The sequence below is a fragment of the Eulemur rufifrons genome, chromosome 20, assembly GCF_041146395.1.
Source record: "Eulemur rufifrons isolate Redbay chromosome 20, OSU_ERuf_1, whole genome shotgun sequence".
Classification (NCBI taxonomy): Eukaryota; Metazoa; Chordata; class Mammalia; order Primates; family Lemuridae; genus Eulemur; species Eulemur rufifrons.
Window position 1 is genome coordinate 21,453,335 of NC_091002.1, and position 22,307 is coordinate 21,475,641.

General features: G+C 40.6%; 1 protein-coding gene across 1 annotated transcript in view; it reads left to right on the top strand.

Moving 5' to 3' along the window:
* MROH8 (maestro heat like repeat family member 8) overlaps positions 1 to 22,307 on the top strand; it is a 55,003-nt gene that overhangs the window by 18,600 nt on the left and 14,096 nt on the right. The window contains exons 8-16 of the mRNA XM_069496250.1: positions 83 to 187; positions 5,060 to 5,195; positions 8,972 to 9,090; positions 10,326 to 10,478; positions 12,427 to 12,587; positions 17,422 to 17,557; positions 19,991 to 20,181; positions 21,576 to 21,713; positions 21,998 to 22,112. Of these exons, the coding sequence (XP_069352351.1) occupies positions 83 to 187; positions 5,060 to 5,195; positions 8,972 to 9,090; positions 10,326 to 10,478; positions 12,427 to 12,587; positions 17,422 to 17,557; positions 19,991 to 20,181; positions 21,576 to 21,713; positions 21,998 to 22,112 (1,254 nt within the window). The remainder of the gene's footprint in view (positions 1 to 82; positions 188 to 5,059; positions 5,196 to 8,971; positions 9,091 to 10,325; positions 10,479 to 12,426; positions 12,588 to 17,421; positions 17,558 to 19,990; positions 20,182 to 21,575; positions 21,714 to 21,997; positions 22,113 to 22,307) is intronic.

Sequence of the window (22,307 nt, forward strand, 5' to 3'; positions counted from 1 at the left end):
CTTTCTTCACATTTTCTTCTAAACACAATAAAGGTCCCAAATCTTCCTGATAAACCATTTAGCCTCCCTTTATTTCTCACAGCACATGGACCCCTGGTTACAGTCAATCAAAGACCACGAGCGGGAACGGGCCACGGCCAGCATGGCTAAAGTTCTGAAGTGCTTGTCCAGACATCTCAGCTTGAAGGTGAGCAGCCCTTTGGTTGCAGAGGAGAAAGGATCCAAAGCCTTCCTACCACTGCTGTTTCCCCTCTTGTTCTTGACTCCTCAAACGGGGTTATGTGTCCCCTTGGTGCTCAGGTAATATCATAGCACTCAGCATTATTTACATATCTACCCTCTCCTGAAATATGAGCAGCTTGAGGCCAGGTATTGTGTTGATTAATCTTTGCATGCCCATTTCTTAGCATAACAGCTGGGACATAATAATACAGTTAATATTTTTCTTTTTCTTTTTCTTTTTCTTTTTTTTTTTTTTTTTTTTTTGAGACAGAGTCTCATTCTGTTGCTCGGGCTAGAGTGCCATGGCATCAACCTAGCTCACAGCAACCTCAAACTCCTGGGCTCAAGCGATTCTTCTGCCTCAGCCTCTCGAGTAGCTGGGACTACAGGCATGTGCCACCATGCCCGGCTAATTTTTTCTATATATTTTTAGCTGTCCAGATCATTTCTTTCTATTTTTAGTAGAGACGGGGGTCTCGCTCTTGCTCAGGCTGATCTCGAACTCCTGACCTTGAGCAATCCTCCTGCCTTGGCCTGCCAGAGTGCTAGGATTACAGGCGTGAGCCACTGCGCCTGGCCTAGTTAATATTTTTGAATGACTGCATGAATAAATAAATATAATCTGAAAATGTCTGAGGGCCCACAGTGGCCTGGTCTCGGTACAGTGTTGTGTTTGAAGAAATAGAATCCAGCAAGCAAATTTATATAAATCAATTTAAACAGCTCCCGGCATTTCAAAAAGAATGGTACTCTAGTATCTCCTTTTAAATCCTTGCATTTCTCTCTTCACTTCTCAATTCTGAATCCTCTCCCATATGTTATCTCGTTTTAAAAATCTTATTTCTCTTTTACTCTCTCACTTTCTCATTGTTCTGAATCCTCTACCATAACTGCTATGAATAAGAAGAATTCCTCAAAACTAAGACTCTCCTTCCTGGATCTACTCCTCTTTTCATCTGTGAATCTCTCCTTCCCCTTCCCCGAGCAGGTTTCCTAGCCATGGGAGCTACTTCTGTTCTCCATCCATCATGTCTCCAGTCTGCATAATAAGCCCTGGGCATTGGAAACGAAGTTGGTAGGGTAGGAACGCTGGGTGCTTATGTCAGTATTTTCCTCAGAGAATTTGTTCTTAATACAAAGGTTCTAACAGTCATGTTTAAAAGAACTGCATTCTACTAGCTTTCTTATTTTTCACATTGAAAATATATCCAAACTTTCTACCTCCTTATGAAAGTTCAGCCCCTCAACCTATGCTACTTCCTTTTTTCTCTTTAGAGAATGCAAGCAAGTAACTTCTGGCCACCACTGACTACCCTATTACTCTGATACCAACAATGCATTGTTCCTCCTTCTACGTTCTTCAACCTCTGATTTTTTGCTGCAGATTAAAGAAGAGTTTCAAATGACTCCCTCCTGTATTCATGATCTCCCTCTAGGTCCTGGAGATCTTCCTTAGCATTGCTTTTCCTAGAGACAGTTGCTAGTGTAGGAATGCTTAACCTGGGTGCCACTGGGGTCTGTTAACATCCAGAAGTTGTATGTAGAATTTAGTGTACTGCAGTTTTCTGGATTTTTCTGACAAAGGTCCATAGCTTTTTTTTTTATGTCAGCTTTATTAAGGTATAATATATATACAATGAAATCCATCTGATTTAAATATACAATTCAGTGAGTTTTGACAAATGTGTATTCTCTGCATCCCTGACTTTTTTCATATTCTCAAAGGAGCCTAAAGAATAAAGATAAAAAAGAAACTGTTAACGAAGCCCTTAGTGGGCTGGGCATGTTGGCTCATGCCTGTAATCCAGCATTCTGGGAGGCTGGGAGGATCACCTGAGCTCAAGAGTTCAAGACCAGCCTGAGTAAGAGCAAGACCCCATCTCTACTAAAAATAGAAAAATTAGCCAGGTGTGGTGGCACGTGCATGTAGTCCCAGCTACTTGGGAGGCTGAGGCAGGAGAATCACTTGAGCCCAGGAGTTTGAGACTGCAGTGACTATGATGACACCATGGCACTCTAGCCAGGGCGACAGAGCAAGACTCTGGCTCAAAAAAAAAAAAAAAAAAGCAGTGATCAGTGATTAGTGATCAGACTAGGAGTATAATTCTTCAATGGACTTTTTTGTTTTAATAAAGTTTGGGTGTTTTTCGATTATGATTATAAATATGCTTATTACAAAAAATTTTTAAAAGGCAGAAAGAAAAATTATTGACTTGTATTCAGAGATAGCCACCATTAACGTTTTTATTCCTTCCAAGTACTTTTTTGTGCATGAGTGGTTGGTAGGGGCTTCCACTTCCAATTTGTTCTCTACATGTAGCCAGAATTATCTTCCTAAGCCCCGTGTCACTTTTTTGTTTTTGTTTTGTTTCTTTGTTGTTCCCTTTATGTTTTCTTTATTTTTTCATCTTTTCCTTTTTTTCCCCCATGTCACTGGTTTAATGCAGTGATTTCCAACTGTTGTTAGAATACAAGGTCTCGTGTGCCTCCCTCCTGCCTGCCTCTCTACACCCTCCAACATACCACACTGGCCTTCTTTATGTTCCTTCCCACATAGGCTCTTCTTGCCTTGTGGCCTTTGCACTTGCGGCTTCTTCTGCTTGGAATGACCTTGCCAGCTCTGCACAGAGCCAGCCAGCCCCTCCTCATTCTTTACTGCTCTTTTAGGTGTCTCTACCTCAACAAAGCCTTTGCTCAACACACATAGGTCTGCCCTTGCTGTCTCTCATCACTCTCTTTCTTTCCTAGGGTTTCTTAGGATCAGAGGTTATCTGGTTTGATTATTCTTTACTGATGTATTATCTGTTTCCTTCTAATAACATAAATTCCACCAGTGATTACGTTTGCTTGTTCAACACAGGTCCCCACCCCAGTGCCTGCCTAGCATGGACTCTGCCACACGACCAATGCTCCGTTAAATATTTATGAGTTAATATAAGTCAGCTCAGATCCCTTCTCTGCTCAAGACCTCTAATGTCTTACCATCTCACTCAGAATAAAATCTGAAATCCATACGATATTCTGTAGGTTGCTACACCATCTGGCCCATCCTTCATCCACTTCCTATTTCTTTTTCTCTCATTTGCTTTGCTCCAGCCAACCTAACCTACTTATTGTTCCTCAGAAGCATCAAATACTCTCTTCTCAGTCCTTTGCACTTGCTGTTCTCTCTGCCCAGAATACTCTTCTCCCAGATATCCACGTGGTTCAGTCCCTCATTTTAATATCAGGTGAGGTCGTCCCTGACCATTCTAAAATAATAATTTATATCCCTTTCCTCTGCGTTTTCCTTCATCATGACATTTATCACCATTTGATACATAATTAATTTTACATATTTATTTTGTTTATTTCATGTTTCCCCAGCTAGATTATCACCTCCACAAGCAGGAGTGCCTCTTTTGTTTACTGTTTATATCCCCAGTTCCAGTCATAGTGACTGACTCATAATTGATGCTGTGTTTATTGATTGACTGAATGAAGGTTATAATGGTGAATTAAAGATGTTATACAGCTTTGTGTAAGTGTTGCTATGTTTCCTGTAAAGAGGTTGTAGAGGCCGGGCGCGGTGGCTCACGCCTGTAATCCTAGCACTCTGGGAGGCCGAGGCGGGTGGATTGCTCAAGGTCAGGAGTTCGAGACCAGCCTGAGCGAGACCCCGTCTCTACTAAAAATAGAAAGACATTATATGGACACCTAAAAATCTATATAGAAAAAATTAGCCGGGCATAGTGGCGCATGCCTGTAGTCCCAGCTACTCGGGAGGCTGAGGCAGTAGGATCGCTTAAGCCCAGGAGTTTGAGGTTGCTGTGAGCTAAGCTGACGCCACGGCACTCACTCTAGCCTGGGCAACAAAGTGAGACTCTGTCTCAACAAAAAAAAAAAAAGAGGTTGTAGAGATTCTTTTTCACAATATTTCTGTGTCTTGTTTTTGAAGAGCCACAGAAGAAATATCTTTCTGCCTCCAGGAGAATCTATTGAAGCCAAGCATTTGAGACCAGCCTGAGCAGTATACCAAGACCCCATCTCAAAAAAAAACAAAAACAAAAACAAAAAACCCTTTTTTTAAAAAAGACATTTCTTTCTGCCTCAATCCTAGGAAAAGTTGTGCTTCCTCTGCTAAGCTAGTTGCTTCTTATCTTATGAACTACATGAATTATATTACACAGGACATTGTGTGTACCTCTACATTAGCCGTGAGAAAGTTCAGAGCCTAACTCTGTGGCCTACTTTGAACAAATAATGATTATGCATTTTTCTACCTTAGTTTTTTAATGTGTCTGATTTTCTTCACTATTTATTTTAAGGTACATTTCTTTTTCTGGTATGGCTCTGGCACCTTAGATTTTTTTGCATAATAAAGCAGCATATCAATAAATAAAATTTTTAAATAGCATTAAATACTACATCTCAACTTTGCATTCAGCCTTTTTACTTAGCAGAACAGTACATTTTCCAGTACTATAAATTCCTAAGATACTTGATTTCTAATGGTTATAGTCATAGAGTGGTTGTACCATAATTCTCTTTACTGTTATGCAATTATTTCCAAAATATGATCTTTAAAAACAGTGCTAGAATGAACATCTTTATGCACAAAGTTTTTTCATTTTTCAGATTGTTTACTTAGGCTAGAATTTCCCTATTTAATACCATCTGCTGGGTGTATCATATCTACCCATGTTAAATGTGAACCGTACAGAGATACAAGGACGGAATGTGACCTTTGCACTTCTTGAGTTTGGGTAGAAAGTGGGATTACTCCCCAACAACTCAAATCTAAAGCACTAAATGCACCTGTGTTCTGATGGCATTTTCCTTTTTCCTTCTTAATTAGTTTCCGCTGCGGTTCCAAAGACTTGGACACCTGGTGGCTCTGATGGCGCTGCTGTGTGGGGACCCAGTGAAAGAGGTGGCCGAGGAGGCTGCAGAGGGCACGCACTACCTGCTGTATATCACCCAGAGGCTCAAGTGTAAGGCCCTGCTGAAGGCTGCGAGGCCCTGAGTGAATTCTCTAGCACAACATAAGCACCATCCCTCCTTATACACTCACTCCCCACGTTCTAGAAAGACTTTTTACAGTCGTTTATAAAGAGTACAAAGAGTTTATAAAAAGCATAAAGAGTTTAAAAGGTATAGGGTCCCTAAGTGAAGTATCTTAGGAATGGAAAAACAAATATCACATGTTCTCACTTATAAGTGAGCGCTATATGAGGGATATATGTGGTCATAAAGTGTTGTAATAGACATTGAAAACTAAGAAGGGGAGAGGGTGGGAGGGGAAAGAGGGATGAAAACCTACCTGTTGGGTACAATGCACACTATTCTGGTGACAGGTACACTGAAAGCCCTGACGTCAGCAGTATACAATTCAGCCATGTAACAAAAGACACTTGTCCCCCGTAAGTCTATTTAAACTTTTAAAACGGGAGAGAGGAAGGTACATGGTTCACAGGCAGAGGTGAAGCAACACTGACTTAATTAGAATCATAACACTGGGTCAGACCCATCATTGTGAGCCATCTGCACGGCCATGGAGGGGCTAAACATGTGGCCCTGTGGACAAACTGGAGTGATTAGTTTGATGAGAAACAAGAGAAGTTCTTGCCATCACGTGGGCCTTCATTTATTTACCCCACAAGTGTTTGTTTAGTACTTACTCAGGATCCAACAGTAACCAGAACACAAGTGGTCCTTATATTATAGACAGTCTATTGGGGGATTCAGACAATCAAAGAATCAGCAAATAACTCTGTTATTATCAACAAAGATAACTGCTATGAAGGGAAATTACAGGGGCCATGAGTAAGAATCAGATCTAGTTGTAAGGTTCAGAAAATGCCTCTCTGAAGATAATCTGAAGAATAAAGAGCAATTAGCCAGGTGAAGAGGTAAGAAGAGTATATTAGGCAGAGGGAGCAGCTTAAGGAAAGATCCTCAGCAGGTGTGAGCTTGAGGAGTGTGGAAAATAGAGAGACGGCCAGTGTGGTCAAGGAATGAACCACTGACTTTCCCAGTTAGAAGGGACTTTAGAAAATACCCAGCCCAACACAGCATCCTCCCAGTGTTCAAATCTCAATCTGCTCCATCCCCACCAAGTATAGTCATGTACCGTATAATGACATTTCAGCCAAAAACAAACTGCATATGTGACAGTGGTCCAATAAGATTATAGCGGAGCTGAAAAACTGCTGTCACCTAGTGACATCGTAGCTGTCATAATGTAGCGCAATGTGTTACGTGTTTGTGGTGATGCTGGTGTAAACAAACCTGCGCTGCCAGTTATATAAAAGCATAGCACATGTAATTATGCACAGCACATAATACTCGATAATGATCATAAATGGCTATGTTACTAGTTTATGTATTTGCTATACTATTTATCATTATTTTTGACCATATTCCTACGTATAAATAAAAAGTTAACCGTAGGCTGGGGGCGGTGGCTCATGACTGTAATCCTAGCACTCTGGGAGGCTGAGGTGGGCGGATCATTTGAGCTCAGGAGTTCGAGATCAGCCTGAGCAAGAGCGAGACCCTGTATCTACTAAAAAATAGAAAGAAACTAGCTGGACAACTAAAAATATATAGAAAAAATTAGCTAGGCATGGTGGCGCATGTCTGTAGTCCCAGCTACTCAGGAGGCTGAGGCAGAAGGATTGCTTGAGCCCAGGAGTTTGAGGTTGCTGTGAGCTAGGCTGATGCCATGGCACTCTAGCCCGAGCAACAGAATGAGACTCTGTCTTAAAAAAAAAAAAAAGTTAACTGTAAAACAGCATCAAGCAGGTCCTTCAGGAGGTATTCCAGAAGGCATTGTTACCATAGGAGATGACAGCTCCATGCTTATTATTGTCCCTGAAGACCTTCCAATGGGACAAGATGTGGAAGTGGAAGACAGTGATATTGACGATCCTGACACTGTGTAGGCCTAGGCTACTGTGTGTGTTTGTGTCTCAGTTTTTAACAAAAAAGTTTAAAAAGTTAAAAAAAGATTTAAGTAGAGAAATGCTTATAGAATAAGGATATAAAGAAAATATTTTTATACAGCTGACCAAAATTTTTAAAAATTAAGTTTCTAAAGTAAGAAAGTTATAGTAAACTAAGGTTAATTTATTATTGAAGAAAGGAAAATTTTTTTTTTATAAACTTAATGTAGCCTAAGTGTACGGTGTTTATAAAGTCTTTGGTAGTGCACAGTAATGTCCTAGGCCTTCACATTCACTCACCACTCACGGACTCACCCAGAGCAACTTCCAGTCCTGCAAGCTCCATTCGTGGCAAGTGCCCAATAGAGGTAAACCATTTTTTATCTTTTATACCATATTTTACTGTACCTTTTTTCTTAACTGTACCTTTTCTATGTTTAGATACACAAATACTTACCGTTGTGTTACAGTTGCCTACAGTATTTAGTACAGTAAATTCTGTACAGGTTTGTAGCCTAGGAGCAATAGGCTATACCATATAGCCTAGGTGTATAGTAGGTTTGTGTAAGTACACTCTATGAGGTTCACACAATGACATAGTTGCCTAATGATGCATTTTTCTCAGAACATGTCCTCATCATTAAGCTATGCATGATCGTCGTTGCTCTGCCTGGGCATCCTCATCATGTGGATAGGAAGCTCTGTGCTTCCCAAAGCAATTGTCCCATCTTTGGGCAGCTCTGATTATGAACAATGTCTACCAAGATATACATCCAGGGAAATATGATTGATTATTGATTAAACAAATATTTATGAAGCATTTATTGTCCTAGGGATGCATCAGCAAACAAGACAGACAAAGTTCCTTCCCCCAGGGAGCTGATTCTCTAGTTAGACAATATCCTTAACTACAGGCTCAAAGACTTCTCACAGATAAATTTCCAGCAAATATGAGGTCACAATGAAACATGAGAAAAATAAGACACCACAAGGAGTGTTGGCAGACGCAGTAATCAGCAAAACTAGACACATAAAGAGTTCTGATATGGCATTATCAGACACAGTATAAAACTGGGCAATTTTTTGTGGGGATCTAAACTTTATAGGGAGACCCTTCAAAATTCTTCACCAGTGGGGAAATGAGCTTGCAGGACTGGAAGTTGCTCTGGGTGAGTCCGTGAGTGGTGGATGAATGTGAAGGCCTAGGACATTACTGTGCACTACCATAGACTTTATAAACACCGTACACTTAGGCTAGACTAAGTTTATTAAAAAAATTTTCCTTTCTTCAATAATAAATTAACCTTATGTCTTGGTTGTACTCACAAATTGCTCAAAAACTCTGCTTTTATAAAAAGATCTTTTCTTTTTCTTTCAGGTTTTTTTTTTTTTTTTTTTTCTTTTGAGACAGTCTCTCTCTGTTGCCTGGGCATCAGCCTAGCTCACAGCAACCTCAAACTCCTGGGCTCAAGCGATCCTCCTGCCTCAGCCTCCCAAGTAGCTGGGACTACAAGCATGCGCCACCATGCCCGGCTAATTTTTTATATATATTTTTAGTTGTCCAGCTAATTTCTTTCTATTTTTAGTAGAGACGGGGTCTCGCTCTTACTCAGGCTGGTCTTTCAGTTCTTTTTACCTATTTTTCCACAAGAAAAAGGAAACAAATCAGCCTTCAGATTAACACACACTCCTTCCCCAGGCATTTTTGTTCAAGTGAAAAAGACAAGAAGAGTGAGATCTTAGGATCCACTTGAAACTGGAGATCAACCAGACTTATAAAATCAAGAAGAAAGAAAGTATTAACATTTCTTGTTTTTTCTCAGATACCACTCATGACAAGGAAAATCACCAAAGCTTGAGAAGAGCATTGAAAAAATGTCGAGAATTCCTAGAGCTCTACAATATTAAACAGTTCTACAGTTGTCCCTTTGAAATTGCCCAGGTAATCAGAACGGCTAAAATTATAAAGGCAGCTTGAAATGTTGGTGAGGATGGGGAACAACCAGAAGTCTCATACATTTGCTCACGGAAATACAAAAGGGTAAAAATTACTTTGGAAAGAGTTCTGGTAGTTTCATCTAAAACTAAACATACAAGATTGCCCAGGGAATGAGCTCTGTAAACATATTATACTTTGGGAACGAGGTACTATCTTTGTGACTCTTATACACCTTGCCTTCTTAGTTTAGTGGTTTAGGTCAACCTGTCAATGAGGCCCCTATCCCTGGGTTTCTCTGCAGACCAGCTCTGCTCCCTCTGATTGCCAGCCTCTTGCAAATGTAAACCATTGTCACCAAAAGGAGCTGCAAGAGAGTGTGTTTGATTAAAGGAGACATACATTATTTAATTAATGCAGTTATTTAATACATATTTACACATCAACTAGGTGCCAGGCATCTTTGGGATCAGGGCTAAAAAAGAAAGCCTACAGATTTTACTCATTTAGGGTCAAAGGTATCAGGTAATTTAATCTCCCTGTGTATCAGTTTTCTCATCTGATAACATGGGAATTTCTAAAAATTGGGCTCAGTTGTTATAAGGATTAAATGAGATATTTTATGGACAATGCTTTACATAATGCCTGTTACGTAGTAAGTACCCAGTAGATTGTACCTATTACAATCATTTGAAGCATTTTATATACTGCCACGTGCAATGAGAAGCAGAATGACACATTCTTTTAATATGTTGTCCCCTGTCTTTGTTATGCCTGGGACCATGTCAGCTATACAACATTAGGGACTTTGCTTTAGTCTTACTCCCATAAAAGTGTTACTCTTGGCTGGGCGCAGTGGCTCATGCCTGTAATCCTAGCACTTTGGGAGGCCAAGGCAAAAGGATTGCTTGAGGCCAGGAGTTCAAGACCAGCCTGGGCAACATAGTGAGACCCTATCTCTAAAAAAGTAAAAACAAAAAAAAATTTTTTTAAGTATCACTCTTTCTGAGGATCTCATAATAAAGCTTCTTTCTAAAAGTGCAGCAAAAGGCCATTCATTGACCCTAGCAATGGACATTTGGGTTGCTTCTAATTTTTCACCTTTGTAAATAGGATTGAAGTAAACAGGTTTGTACACCTTTGTACACTTCTCTGATTGTTAACTTAGAAGCTAGTGCTTGTTCAGGGCTCTTTGTATCTACCGTATTTCTTGGAAGTTCATTTTTCCTACATCATTTCAGGTCTTTGAAGTTTTTCTCAATCCCAATGAGCTCTGCCAGTTCGTGATGACTACATTGGATGGCCTGAAAAATCTGAAAAATCCCTGCATCCAGGAATCAGCAGGAGAATTGCTGATAACATTGGTGAAAAATGCAGCATCCCGATTTGAGAAGGTAAAAGCTCAGTGGCCATTTCCTTGGTTCAAAATACCAGCAAGACCTCAGCTGCTAAGGTCTCTTCTGCTCCCGCTATTCAGCTGAGAACAACTACTGATGAGGACAGGGTCAAAGCCTTAGTCCACCTGGTCACAAACATTCATCCATTTAATAAGCATATACTGAACAACACAACCACTGTGTACGCAGCAGAGAGAGAGATTTTTAAATCTAAGATGTGGTCTACGTTTTCCATAAGAGTAGAGGTTTTTCTGGGGAGATACAAGTAACACATATGAGAACAGTAACTTCAATTTAGATATTCATCCAGATGGATTAAGGTGTCAAGATAAAAAAAGCCATAAGTGACCCTAGAAGGAGGCAGACTTAGAAAGCCTAAATTCAAGAGAATTTATCTAAATGTGTCTAAAATTGATACATCAAGAAATAACAATATATCTATATCATTTAGAAATAGAGAAAGACATACAGCAAGAGATAAAAGAGAGGAAAGTTGTCTCTGGACAGCAGACCTCGGGAATAGGGAGGAAAGAGCCTTGAAATACCACTAGACTTTTAAAAATATGTGCATATTATACTTTGATAAAAATAAAATGTAGGCCGGGCACAGTGGCTCATGCCTATAATCCTAACACTTTGGGAGCCTGAGGTGGGAGGATTGCTTGAGCTCAGGAGTTCGAGACCAGCCTGAGCAAGAGCAAGACCCCATCTCTACTAAAAATAGAAAAATTAGCTAGGTGTGATGGCATACGCCTGTAGTCCCAGCTACTCGGGAGGCTGAGGCAGGAGGACCGCTTGAGCTCAGGAGTTTGAGGTTGCAGTGAGCTATGATGATGCCACTGCACTCTACCCAGGGCAACAGAGCAAGACTCTGTCTCAAAATTAATTAATTAAAAATAAAAAGTAATTTGAAAATGATGAGAACCCATTTTTAACCTATTAAAATAGCAAAGATGCAAAAAGAAAGGTATGATGAGAGGATGGTGAGGTAAGCACTTGTATCAGTTGGGTGTTTTCAGCAGCAAAAACATAGTTGGCAAGAAGCTTAACCAAGGGATTTATTATCTCACATAATAAGAAGTCTGAATGTAGAGTCTTTTTCAAGATTGGTTCAGTGATTCCACAGTGTTATCAAAGACCCAGAGGTTTTTCTGTCTTTTTACTTTGTCTATTCACATGGTCATAAGGTAGTTGCAACAGTTTCACATTTTCTGAGCAGGTAAGACTACATCCAGAAAGAAGAAAGAGATGTTGCCTTCCTTTCATGTCTTTGTTAAAGGAAGAAAATCTTTCCCAAAAGCCCCCAGTAAACTTACCCTCATGTTTCACTGGGCAGAATAATGTTGTCACCTGCCCATCCTTAAACCAGTTTCTAGAAATTGCTGGTGATGATGGCCATTTTATATAAAGTTGTTGAGGACTATCTCTCTGGGAAGCTGACATTTCCACAGAGACCTGAAGCCACGAGTCTGTGGGTGGGAAGAGTAGTCTAAGCAGAGAAAGGGACGAAAGCCCAGTGGCTCCTGTTTCCTTTACCTGAGCCCAATGGACATCTCTGGAAGGAAGATGGGTAAGGACTCTTCTGCCATTCTCAGAGACACAGTGGGAAAAAGTCCAGCTTCCTTGCGATACTTTTATTAGTTTGCCTTATTATAAAAGCAATACATAATCATTGAGGAAAAATTAGAAAAAATATGGAAGGAAAAAATAGATCTAATATCCTATCACTCAAAGACGTTAGTAACATCTTTGATTATAAATCCTTCCAAATTCTTTTATGTGCATGTACATAGATACAGATATATTTTAAGTAGTTTTGATCATAAATGTTTTTTTTAGTAATAAACATTTGTTTAAAAGTCACCCCTCTGGACCTTTCAGAAATATCCTCAGTAACCATCAGTGTCCTACAGGGTGGTCTTAGGAATTTCTTCTTCTTCTTCAGGTACCAGAAATTATAGGAGTTATCTGTGCCCGGCTATCCATAATCAGCCAGCCTAGTGTCCACCAACAAATCATAAATGCTGTGAGTTTGCTTATATCCAGGCCCAAGTACACAGACACAGTGCTCAGCCACCTTCTGTGTCATCCAATACCGTATGACAGGTAACAGAACCCTGTATAGCCTCTGGATTAAGTTTGGGTACATGACATAGCTCTGAGTATGGTGGAACATGGTTGCCCTCAAAACTCTAATGACTCTCTTGTAGAGGAGCTAAAATATAGATAAATGCCTGTGATATAAATCAGAATATAACACATAATCATAAGGAAACAATCAAACTAATCCAGAATAAAGAAGATTCTATAAGATAATTGGAATGGACTCTTCAAAAAAGTTAATGTCATGAAAGCAAAAACAGTGGTGAGTGCACTGTCCTAGATAAAAAGATACGTGAGAGACAGACCCAGATGCACTATGTGACCTTGATTAGATCCTGGGTCAAAAACAAAAGCTATTAAAAAAAAACTTGGAGGAAATTTAAATATGAATTCTATACTAGATTTTATTAAGTTAATGTAATTTTCTTAGGTGTGAAAGGATACTATGGTTATGCAAAAGGATGTTCTTATTCTTAGGAGATAAGATACTAAAGTTATGTAGGGGCAAAGTGTCATAATGTCTGCAACTCACTTGAGAATGATTTTGCCTAAGAATAAGGAAATAAAAAAATATATACATAAAAATGAAAGTACATATATCTACATAAAGAAGAATAGAGAGGAACAAGTTGTTTTTCAGAAGAGTGTTTTTCACATTTGAAGGCACCCTGGGAGTTCTAGGAAATGCCATATGTGGGAGAAAGGAAGGCTTCAGAAGAAAGCTCCAGCCCCCACTACTACCACTCCCCACCCACTTTAACCAGAGAAGCACCTCTTTTTATCTGCTTTATATATTGTGATTCTGCGCAACTATTTTATTTGAAAAAAAGATTTCGCCACTTTAAGCTGTTTGAAAACCACTCTTTTAAATGAATGTCACATAATACCTTGGTATAGTGCTTATGTATTCTAAACTGCACTTAGACATATGACTGCTAAATCAAAAAATGGAGGACTTTTACGCATTCGGAGAAAAAAATAAAATAGATTATTTTAAGGCCAGGTATGGTGGCACACACCTATAGTCTCAGCTACTCAGGAGGCTGAGGCAGAAGGGTTGCTTGAGCCTGGGATTTCATGGCTGTGGTACACAATGATCATGCCTATGAATAGCCACTGCACTCCAGCCTGGGCAACATAGCGAGACCCTCCATGGGGGTTTTCTCTAAAGAAAAAAAATGTTTTACTTTTATATATTTCTCTAATAAATTGCTCTTAAATCTTTGATACTTGCTGTTGCTTATCTATATTAGATTCTTATAAAGTAAATCTAAGTACAGAATATTAACTATATTTAGTTATTTTAAATATAATTTTCAGAATATTCTATTGTTTATATTTGTTCTACCTCTTGAAGGACTTTGAAAACTACTGCTTTAGATCATATGAAAACTGTGGAATCTTTTAGAAATGTAACTGACTGACTCAAGAGAAATATTTTTGGTCATTTACCTGAAGTCCTTTAGTTGGTTTACATATAGATTGGAATGATTGTTCTTAGGAGTGTGTTCAAGCATCAACTGTGTGCAAGATGCTGTTAGGCACTAGAAATAAGGAACAGGATATGGACGCTGCCTTCAAGAACACACAGTCTGGTGGCAGACATAGATGAATAACAAGGGATTCCAAAGCAAAGTAGGGAGTTCTGTGGAACCCCCTAGGGGACTTAATTAGATGAAGGATCAGAGAAAGGTTTCTGAAAGTAGGGCTGCCTCTAAGCTGATATTTGTAGTGTGACTTAGCTAAGTAAAAGACAGAATAGGGGAGTGGAAAAGGCATTGCAGACAGAAGGAATAGTAAAAATAAGTGAAAAGAAGTATACAACAGCTTGATGAATGCTGTTGTGAATCAGAATAGCTGGAGAGAAAAGTGGATAGTAAGAAGTAGTCAGACACAAGGGATCTTTTTGCAGCGATGGAAATGTTCTAAAATTGGATTGTGGTGATGGTTGCACAAGTTTGTAAATTTACTAAAAGACAGTGAATAAGTACACTTAAAACAGGTGATGTTTATGGTGGTAAATTATACCTCACTGAATCTGTGTTTAAAAAGTGGTCGGAAATTAGCAAAGACAGACTGAGACCGACTCAGAACTGAAATAGTGGACTTTGTACTACAGGAGATGGGGAGCCATTGAAGAACTTTAGTTAAGGGACTAATGTGATCAGATGAACACTCTTAGTGTGACTCTGATGAAGATGGATTAGAGGCTGTGCTCCCAGAGCAGAGGCAGGATAGGCAGTTAAGCAGTTGCATCTGCTCAGCAAAAGATGATGACACCCTGAATTAGGGCAGTGGCTCTGGAGATGGAGAAGAGAGAGATCAAAGAAATAGGAGCGTCCTTGGGCAGGCCTTGATTGAGTCAGAAAGGAATGGCAGGGAAGAAGGCATTCAGGCTAACTCCCAGGTTTTTTTGCATTGGAGGCCAAGTTGACTGTGATACCATTTGCTGAAATAGAAATTACCCTACATTTTCACCTCTCACTATGTCTCTGTGAGACATGAAATACTTTGGGAAACTCAGTTCACTAATGCAGGTCCAGATAAAGCAGTCTTGGAGCACATATGTGACATGCATCCCTCATACTACCCTGGTGCAGTGCTCTGTCTCAGTAGACCACCTGAGCAGCCCAGAGGCTGTTTCTCTTTCTATTCTATACGGAGGCTACAGCACAGGATTTGTCCTCAAAGATGTAGCCTTCTCCAATCTCCAGTCTCCTGGTGCAGTGTTTGTTGAAGTGTTGTCTGAGGAACACTGCGTGAGAATCACCTATGGCGCTTGTGAAAAATGTATCTTCCAAGACCCTACCTCAGACCTACTATATTAGTCGGGACTCTTAATTGGAAGTAGCAGAAACTGAGCTCACGGTAGCTTAATAAATTGTATAGGCTTATACTGCAGGACGTCCAAGGGTCTGTCTTCAGGAATTGAATCCAGGGACTCAGTTTATTGTATCAGGGCTCCATCCACCTCTCTCCGTCTCTTAGGTGGGCTTGCACTAAGGGTGGCAGAGATGGTCACCATCAGCTCACAACTGCACTGGAAAGGGAGTATCTTTTCCTTTTTAGCTCTGACAAACATCCTGGGCAGGACTTTGATTAGCCTGGCGTGGAGTCAGCTTCCACCAAACTACATGGACCAAATATTAATAGAATTGTTAAGGATCTTGAAATGGCAGTTTCCCAAAGGAATGATGGGCAAGCAAAAATCACATCCCTTCTAAACAATCAGTATCACTGGAGGTGGGAAGATTTTTTCCATATTTTTAACAAACCTTCCAGATGTTTTTTACACTTGTATTTGTCAACCATTGGTTTAAAGGCTGTGTGCTTCCTTAATTCAGATGCTTTCTTAATTCAGCATACTTAAAACATGCAGCAGGCTGGGCTCGGTGGCTCATGCCTGTAATCCTAGCACTCTGGGAGGCCAAGGTGGGAGAGTTGCTTGAGGTCAGGAGTTCAAGACCAGCCTGAGCAAGAGTGAGACCCCATCTCTACTAAAAATAGAAATAAATTAGCCAGACAACTAAAAATAGAAAATAAAAAATTAGCTGGGCATGGTGGTACATGCCTGTAGTCCCAGCTACTGAGGAGGCTGAGACAGGAGGATCACTTGAGCCCAAGAGTTTGAGATTGCTGTGAGCTAGGGTGACACCACGGCACTCTAGCTCAGGCAACAGAGAGAGACTCTGTCTCAAAAAAAAAAAAAAAGTTAGGATATACTTTAAAATAACTAAAAGAGTGAAATAGGAATATTCCTAATACAAAGAAATGATAAATGCCTGAGGTGATGGATACCCTAGTTCGCCTGATGCCATCAATTCACATTGTATGCCCATATCAAAACATCACATGTGCCCTGTAAATACATGTAGCTATTATGTACCCATAATAATTTTAAAAAATTTTAAAAGATAAAAAAAACCCTGGCTGTAGCATACAAAGATACGCTAGGTAGATTCCGAAAATAAGAGAATAGATTAAAAGTAACTCTCCATCTTCCCCTTACCATAATGCTCTTCCACAATGTCTATATAGCTCTCAGGCCCTACATTTGAATCAATGACAGAAAGAGAAGTTATATGATTTTTCTTTAAGAGATCTCTTCTAAGCAGGATCAAAGTTTTATTTCAGGGTCGGGACTTAGCCGAAATTTGAGGACCATAGACTGTATTGAATAAGTGTGTCTTTGAATGCCTTCTGTGAACCTGGCATTGTGCTAGGCCCTGAGGAATTCAGAGAAGAGCCAGAAATCATCATCCCTTTCTTCAGAGGGAACAGAGGTGCACACGCAGAGAACTGACAATAGCACATGTAAGGTTGAGGCAGCCTGTAAGAAGAAGAAATTTTAAAAGTGTTATGGGAACTCGTGTGAGAGACACGGTGAAGCAGCAGAGGCTTCACAGAAGAGGTGACACTGGAGCTAGACCTTAAAGGATTTTGACAGGCAGAGAAGAGTTTTGGAACGGGCCTTCCGGTTTAAGAAAGAGACATAAGCAAAAGCATAGGGTTTTCAAAGTCCATGGTTTGTTTGGTTAAGGTGGATGGTCTGGGTGGCTCAAGCACAGAGCACGTGACAGGGAAGTGGTGGGGCCGTTAGGACCAGTTTATGAATGGCCTTGAAGCGCGTGCTGAGACCATGGGAACTTGACTCGACAAAACCTGGGGAGTTAGTTATGAAATCAGATAGGGAGTCTTTTGATACCCTGAAGGCACTGAGCAGAGAGGAAAACCTTTTATAGATTGGATTCCAAACAGACTCTAGGAGGCTTGTGGTTATGGTAGGCCTGGGAGAAGCCAGAATCTCCTGAACCTTCTCACTTTTTGGGATTTCTAGGCATCTAGCTGAGTTGTGGAGATCCCTGGAGGTAGAGCTGCCCAGCACGACCTGGATTCTGTGGAGGCTCCTGAGGAAGCTGCAGAAGTACCATAATGTGCCCACCCAGGAGAAGATGGCCTACGAGGCCGTGGCTGTAAGCGCTTGAGCTCTGCCCACGGTGCCCCTCCTTAGGGTCACACACTCCGCTGGCAGAGCTTTCCTTTTGGTCCTCTCAAAGTGTGCTCTGTCACCCATTTGTAAATCCACAGGGTCTCTACCAGGAGACTGACACGGAGGGAGCTAGGAAGAGTACAGGAATCAGTATGGTTTAATATGTTTTAAACATTCATTCTTTCATCCTTTTAAAAAAAATTATCATCATAAAGAGTAATACAAACTTGTGATAAAAAATTTTCATATAATACAGAAATGTATAAAATAGGCTGGGCACAGTGGCTCACACCTGTCATCCCAATGCTTTGGTAGGCCAGGGTGGGAGGATTACTTGAGACCGGTAGTTCAAGATCAGCCTGGGCAACATAGTGAGACCCTGTCTCTAAAAAAAAAATTTTTTTTTAATTAGCTGGGCGTGGTGGCACACACCTGTAGTCCCAACTACTCAAGAGGCTAAGGAGGGAGGATCACTTGAGCCCAGGAGTTCAGGGTTACAATGAACTATGATCAGGCCACTATTCTCCAACCTGGTGATGGAGCAAGACCCTGTCTCTAAAAATAATTTTTAAAAAAGTATATAAAATAGAAAGTAAAGGTCCCCTTGAGCAGCGGTTGGCAAATTTTTGCCACAGACCGGAGGGTAAATATTTTAGGCTTTGCAGGCCACATACAGTCTCTTTCACATATTCTTTGGATTTTTTTTTTTAAACAATCCTTTTAAAACTGTAAAAGTCATTCATAGCTGATGTCTGCACCATTGTCCTAAAAATGAACTTCCTAGAAGTATTTATATATATGTAAACTTTTTGTATATATTTGGTATTCTTTTTTCCCTTTTTTTTTTCCTTTCAAATACTTTTTTAGAGCAGTTTTATGTTCACAGCAAAATTGGGCAGGATGTAAAAAGAGTTCTCATAAACCCCCTGCCTCCACACACACAACCTCTCCCACTGTCAACATACACTTTTTACTTCATTTTCTCCCCTACCAGTTTTATGGTTAGTTTTCTCCAGTCTAAATTATTGTCATGCCTTTTTTTTTTTTTTAAGCTTCCAAAATTATTTCAATTTCTCTAATTTGCTATTGTCTCCTCTCCTTTTCTCTCTGTTTTTGTGGGCTTATGCCTTTTTTTTTAAAGCCCTATAATGGCATTTTAGTGCAGTTTTAGGAGCTGGGGCAGATAAAGGTATATATCCAATTATGTTAGCCTATAAAATTGCATATATATTCATAGGCTCATACTGCATATACTGTTTAATGGCTTTCTTTTTAAAATTTAACAATATATGAATTACTTTCCATGTCAATATAAGTGCTCTCTGTTATCCTTTTCATGGCTGCATAGCAGGGTTTTATTTGTTTGTTTGTTTTTGAGACCCTTGCCTGAGCTAGAGTACAGTGGTATCATCTTTGCTCACTGCACCTTCAAACTCCTGAGCTCAAGGGATCCTCCTGCCTCAGCCTCCCAAAGTGCCAGGATTACAGGCATGAGCCACCATGCCTCACTTGCATAGTAGTTTATTTGTAATTACCTTTTTAAAAATAGGTCTTGGCCGGGTGTGGTGGCTCACACCTGTAATCCTAGCTCTCTGGAAGGCCGAGGCGGGCAGATCATTTGAGCTTAGGAATTCGAGACCAGCCTGAGCAAGAGTGAGACCCCGTCTCTACTAAAAAAAAAAATAGAAAGAAATTAGCTGGACAACTAAAAAATATATATATACAAAAATTAGCCGGGCATGGTGGCACATGCCTGTAGTCCCAGCTACTCGGGAGGCTGAGGTGGGAGCATCACTTGAGCCCAGGAGTTTGAGGTTGCTGTGAGCTATGGTGATGCCACTGCACTCCAGCCTGGGAGGCAGAGCAAGACCCTGTCTCTAAAAAAATGAACACATGAATAAATAAATGAAATAAAATGTAGATTCTGATACAGAAGATCTGGGGTGAGGCTTGAGACTTCATTTCTAACCAGCTCTCAGGTGATACCAGTGCTACTAGTGTCTGGCCCACACTTTGAGTAGCAAGCCTTTTACATTTTTTCTTATTAATACCTAAGAGCATTGTATATATTAAGAATAACACATTGATGCAAATACTTCTCTGGGTTGTTATTTGTCAACTAACTTTATGATAAATTTTGCCTTGGTTTTATGTTTGTATGTAGTCAGATACGTTCATAGTAATAGTTCCCTTCATGTCTTCTGGATTTCAAGTCTCCCCTCGCTCTTTGGTAACTTGTAATGACCACTGCACTCCTGTTACTTTTCCCCTTGGCCTTCATGTCCCTGTACTGACTACCGCTGCTGTTCTGCCTATGGGGCAGGAGAGCCAGAAAGCACGTTCTGGCACAAACAGCAGCGAAGCCAAAGTGGGATTCGGGCTAGTGCTCAGTTCTGCTCTGTCTTTTCTGCCCCAGGCAACAGACGCCCTCTATGAGGTGTTTGTGGGAAACCGTCTCCTGGCAGCTACGTTCCGACTCTTCCCTCAGCTTCTCATGACGCTGCTCATCCAGATTCACCACAGCATCGGCCTCACCATGTCTGACGTTGCCGTCCCAGTTGGTCTGTACCCACAACAGGAAGTGCCTTCAGAGGCCACCCCTTTGAGGTACTACATCAATATAAACAGGAACCGTCCTGGGCTTTTCATTGATTGTCTTTGGTTTTATTGATACCAAGGTGAATTTGTCCATTTGGATCCAGATGCCCTGCAAAATAATGTGTGATATCATGCCAACCCTTTCCTAATAAATCAAGAAGAGACAGAAACAAGCAAAATAGCCCACACTCACCTCCAAAACTGTACTTATCCACTGTGGAATGATTCTTCGTTCCTGCTTTGTTGCATGGAGAGAGATTTTTAAGTCCCCAGTAGGGTCTCAGTAGAAGTTTCTTAGTATTGCTGTAGTACATGGATTTCTTTCAGAGGAAGTACTATAGTACGATAATGTGGCATATGTAAGAACACCAGACCAAGGGTCAGTAGACCTGATTTTAGTTCTAGTTCTCATTCATCCTTTCAACTAAGCTGTGTACCCTGGGCAAATCTATTGTTCTGTGCCTCAGTTTTCTTATCTGTAAATGAGGAAGTCAGGCAAGGTAATCTCTAAGGACTTTTTCTTTTCTCTGATGCAATGTCCAGGATGACAGTTCAATAAGTAGTTTTAAAAATAGTAGAGAGGACCGGGCACAGTGGCTCACGCCTGTAATCCTAGCACTCTGGGAGGCCGAGGTGGGAGGATCGCTCGAGGTCAGGAATTCAAGACCAGCCTGAGCAATAGCAAGACCCCGTCTCTATTAAAAATAGAAAGAAATGATTTGGACAGCTAAAAATATATATATAAAAAAAAATTAGCCAGGCATGGTGGCACATGCCTGTAGTCCCAGCTACTCGGGAGGCTGAGGCAGGAGGATTGCTTGAGCCCAGGAGTCTGCGGTTGCTGTGAGCTAGGCCGACACCACAGCACTCTAGTATGGGCAACAGAGTGAGACTCTGTCTCAAAAAAAAAAAAGCAGTGGAGAGGCCGGGTGTGGTAGCTCATGCCTGTAATGCTAACACTTTGGGAGTCTGAGGTGGGAGGAACGCTTGAGGCCAGGAGTTTGACACCAGCCTGGGCAACACAGTAAGATCCATCCTCTATGAAAAAAAATTTAAAAGCAGTGGAGATAGATTTTATGGTGTACAAATGGTATCTTAATAAAGCTTTACAAAAATAGCAGTAGGTGTCTGTTTAGCATCCCAGATCATTTGTTTTATTATAGATTTCTTTCCAAACTCCTGGGGAAATAGGATTCTATTAATAGTTAGATTTCTTTATGCTGAGAACTTGTATAAAGAGCCTTCCAAGTTATTAGAGTATTAAGTCTTTTAGGAAATCTAGAAAGGAGAGAATTACCATCCAGCTGTCAATGCATGCCCTTCCTCAGTGAGAGCAGGGTGACTGTGTGCTTGGAAGTTGGAGGGACCTATTAAATTCACCCATACTGTTTTGTTTGATTCAGCTTTGCCATGCAGGCAATAAAGACTCTCCTCCTCAGAACATTTTGCTGGCAGGAATTCAACATCATGGAAAAGAATAAAGGATGGGCTCTTCTAGAAAGAAAAGATTGCCATCTTCAGGGAGTATTTCTCCTTGCCAAGTAAGGCTTCCTTGTCATGCATATACCCACCTGCTCTAAACTGGCATTCTTTGGGGTATTTATTTCCATTTTAGTTATCACAGCAACTAAGGTTGAATAACTTTTTCATAATAGAGTGGTCAAATATCCATAATGCCTGGCAAATTTTTCAGAGGCCCTGGCCCTGCCATACCTTCCTGTAAACCAAAGCTGGGCAAAAACGTCAGAGGGTCCCCAGCCCTGAGAAAATGCTCTCTGTATGGAAGCATTTCTGAGAGTCATTCTGTTGGTGTTCTGTTTTGCAGTGCATTGCGGGAAAGGAGTCACCACCTTGCATGTAAGGTCTTGTACTTGTTAGTCCCACTTCTTAACCGAGGGAATGATGAACATAAGCTCACATCTGCAGGCTTTTTTGTGGAGGTAAGACTCATTCCTTAGAAGCTGGATTCAGGAAGCCTATAAAGCAGCAATCTCTGCCTTCCTAGGCTACATCCAACTGAATAGAAGGCTGGGATCCATTTCAGGTGTGGGATAGAAATATTTTTCAGATTCAAGCCTATTGAAATTCTTCTTTCTACACATTCATTATTCGGTATTCTTTTGTGTACCCTGCAG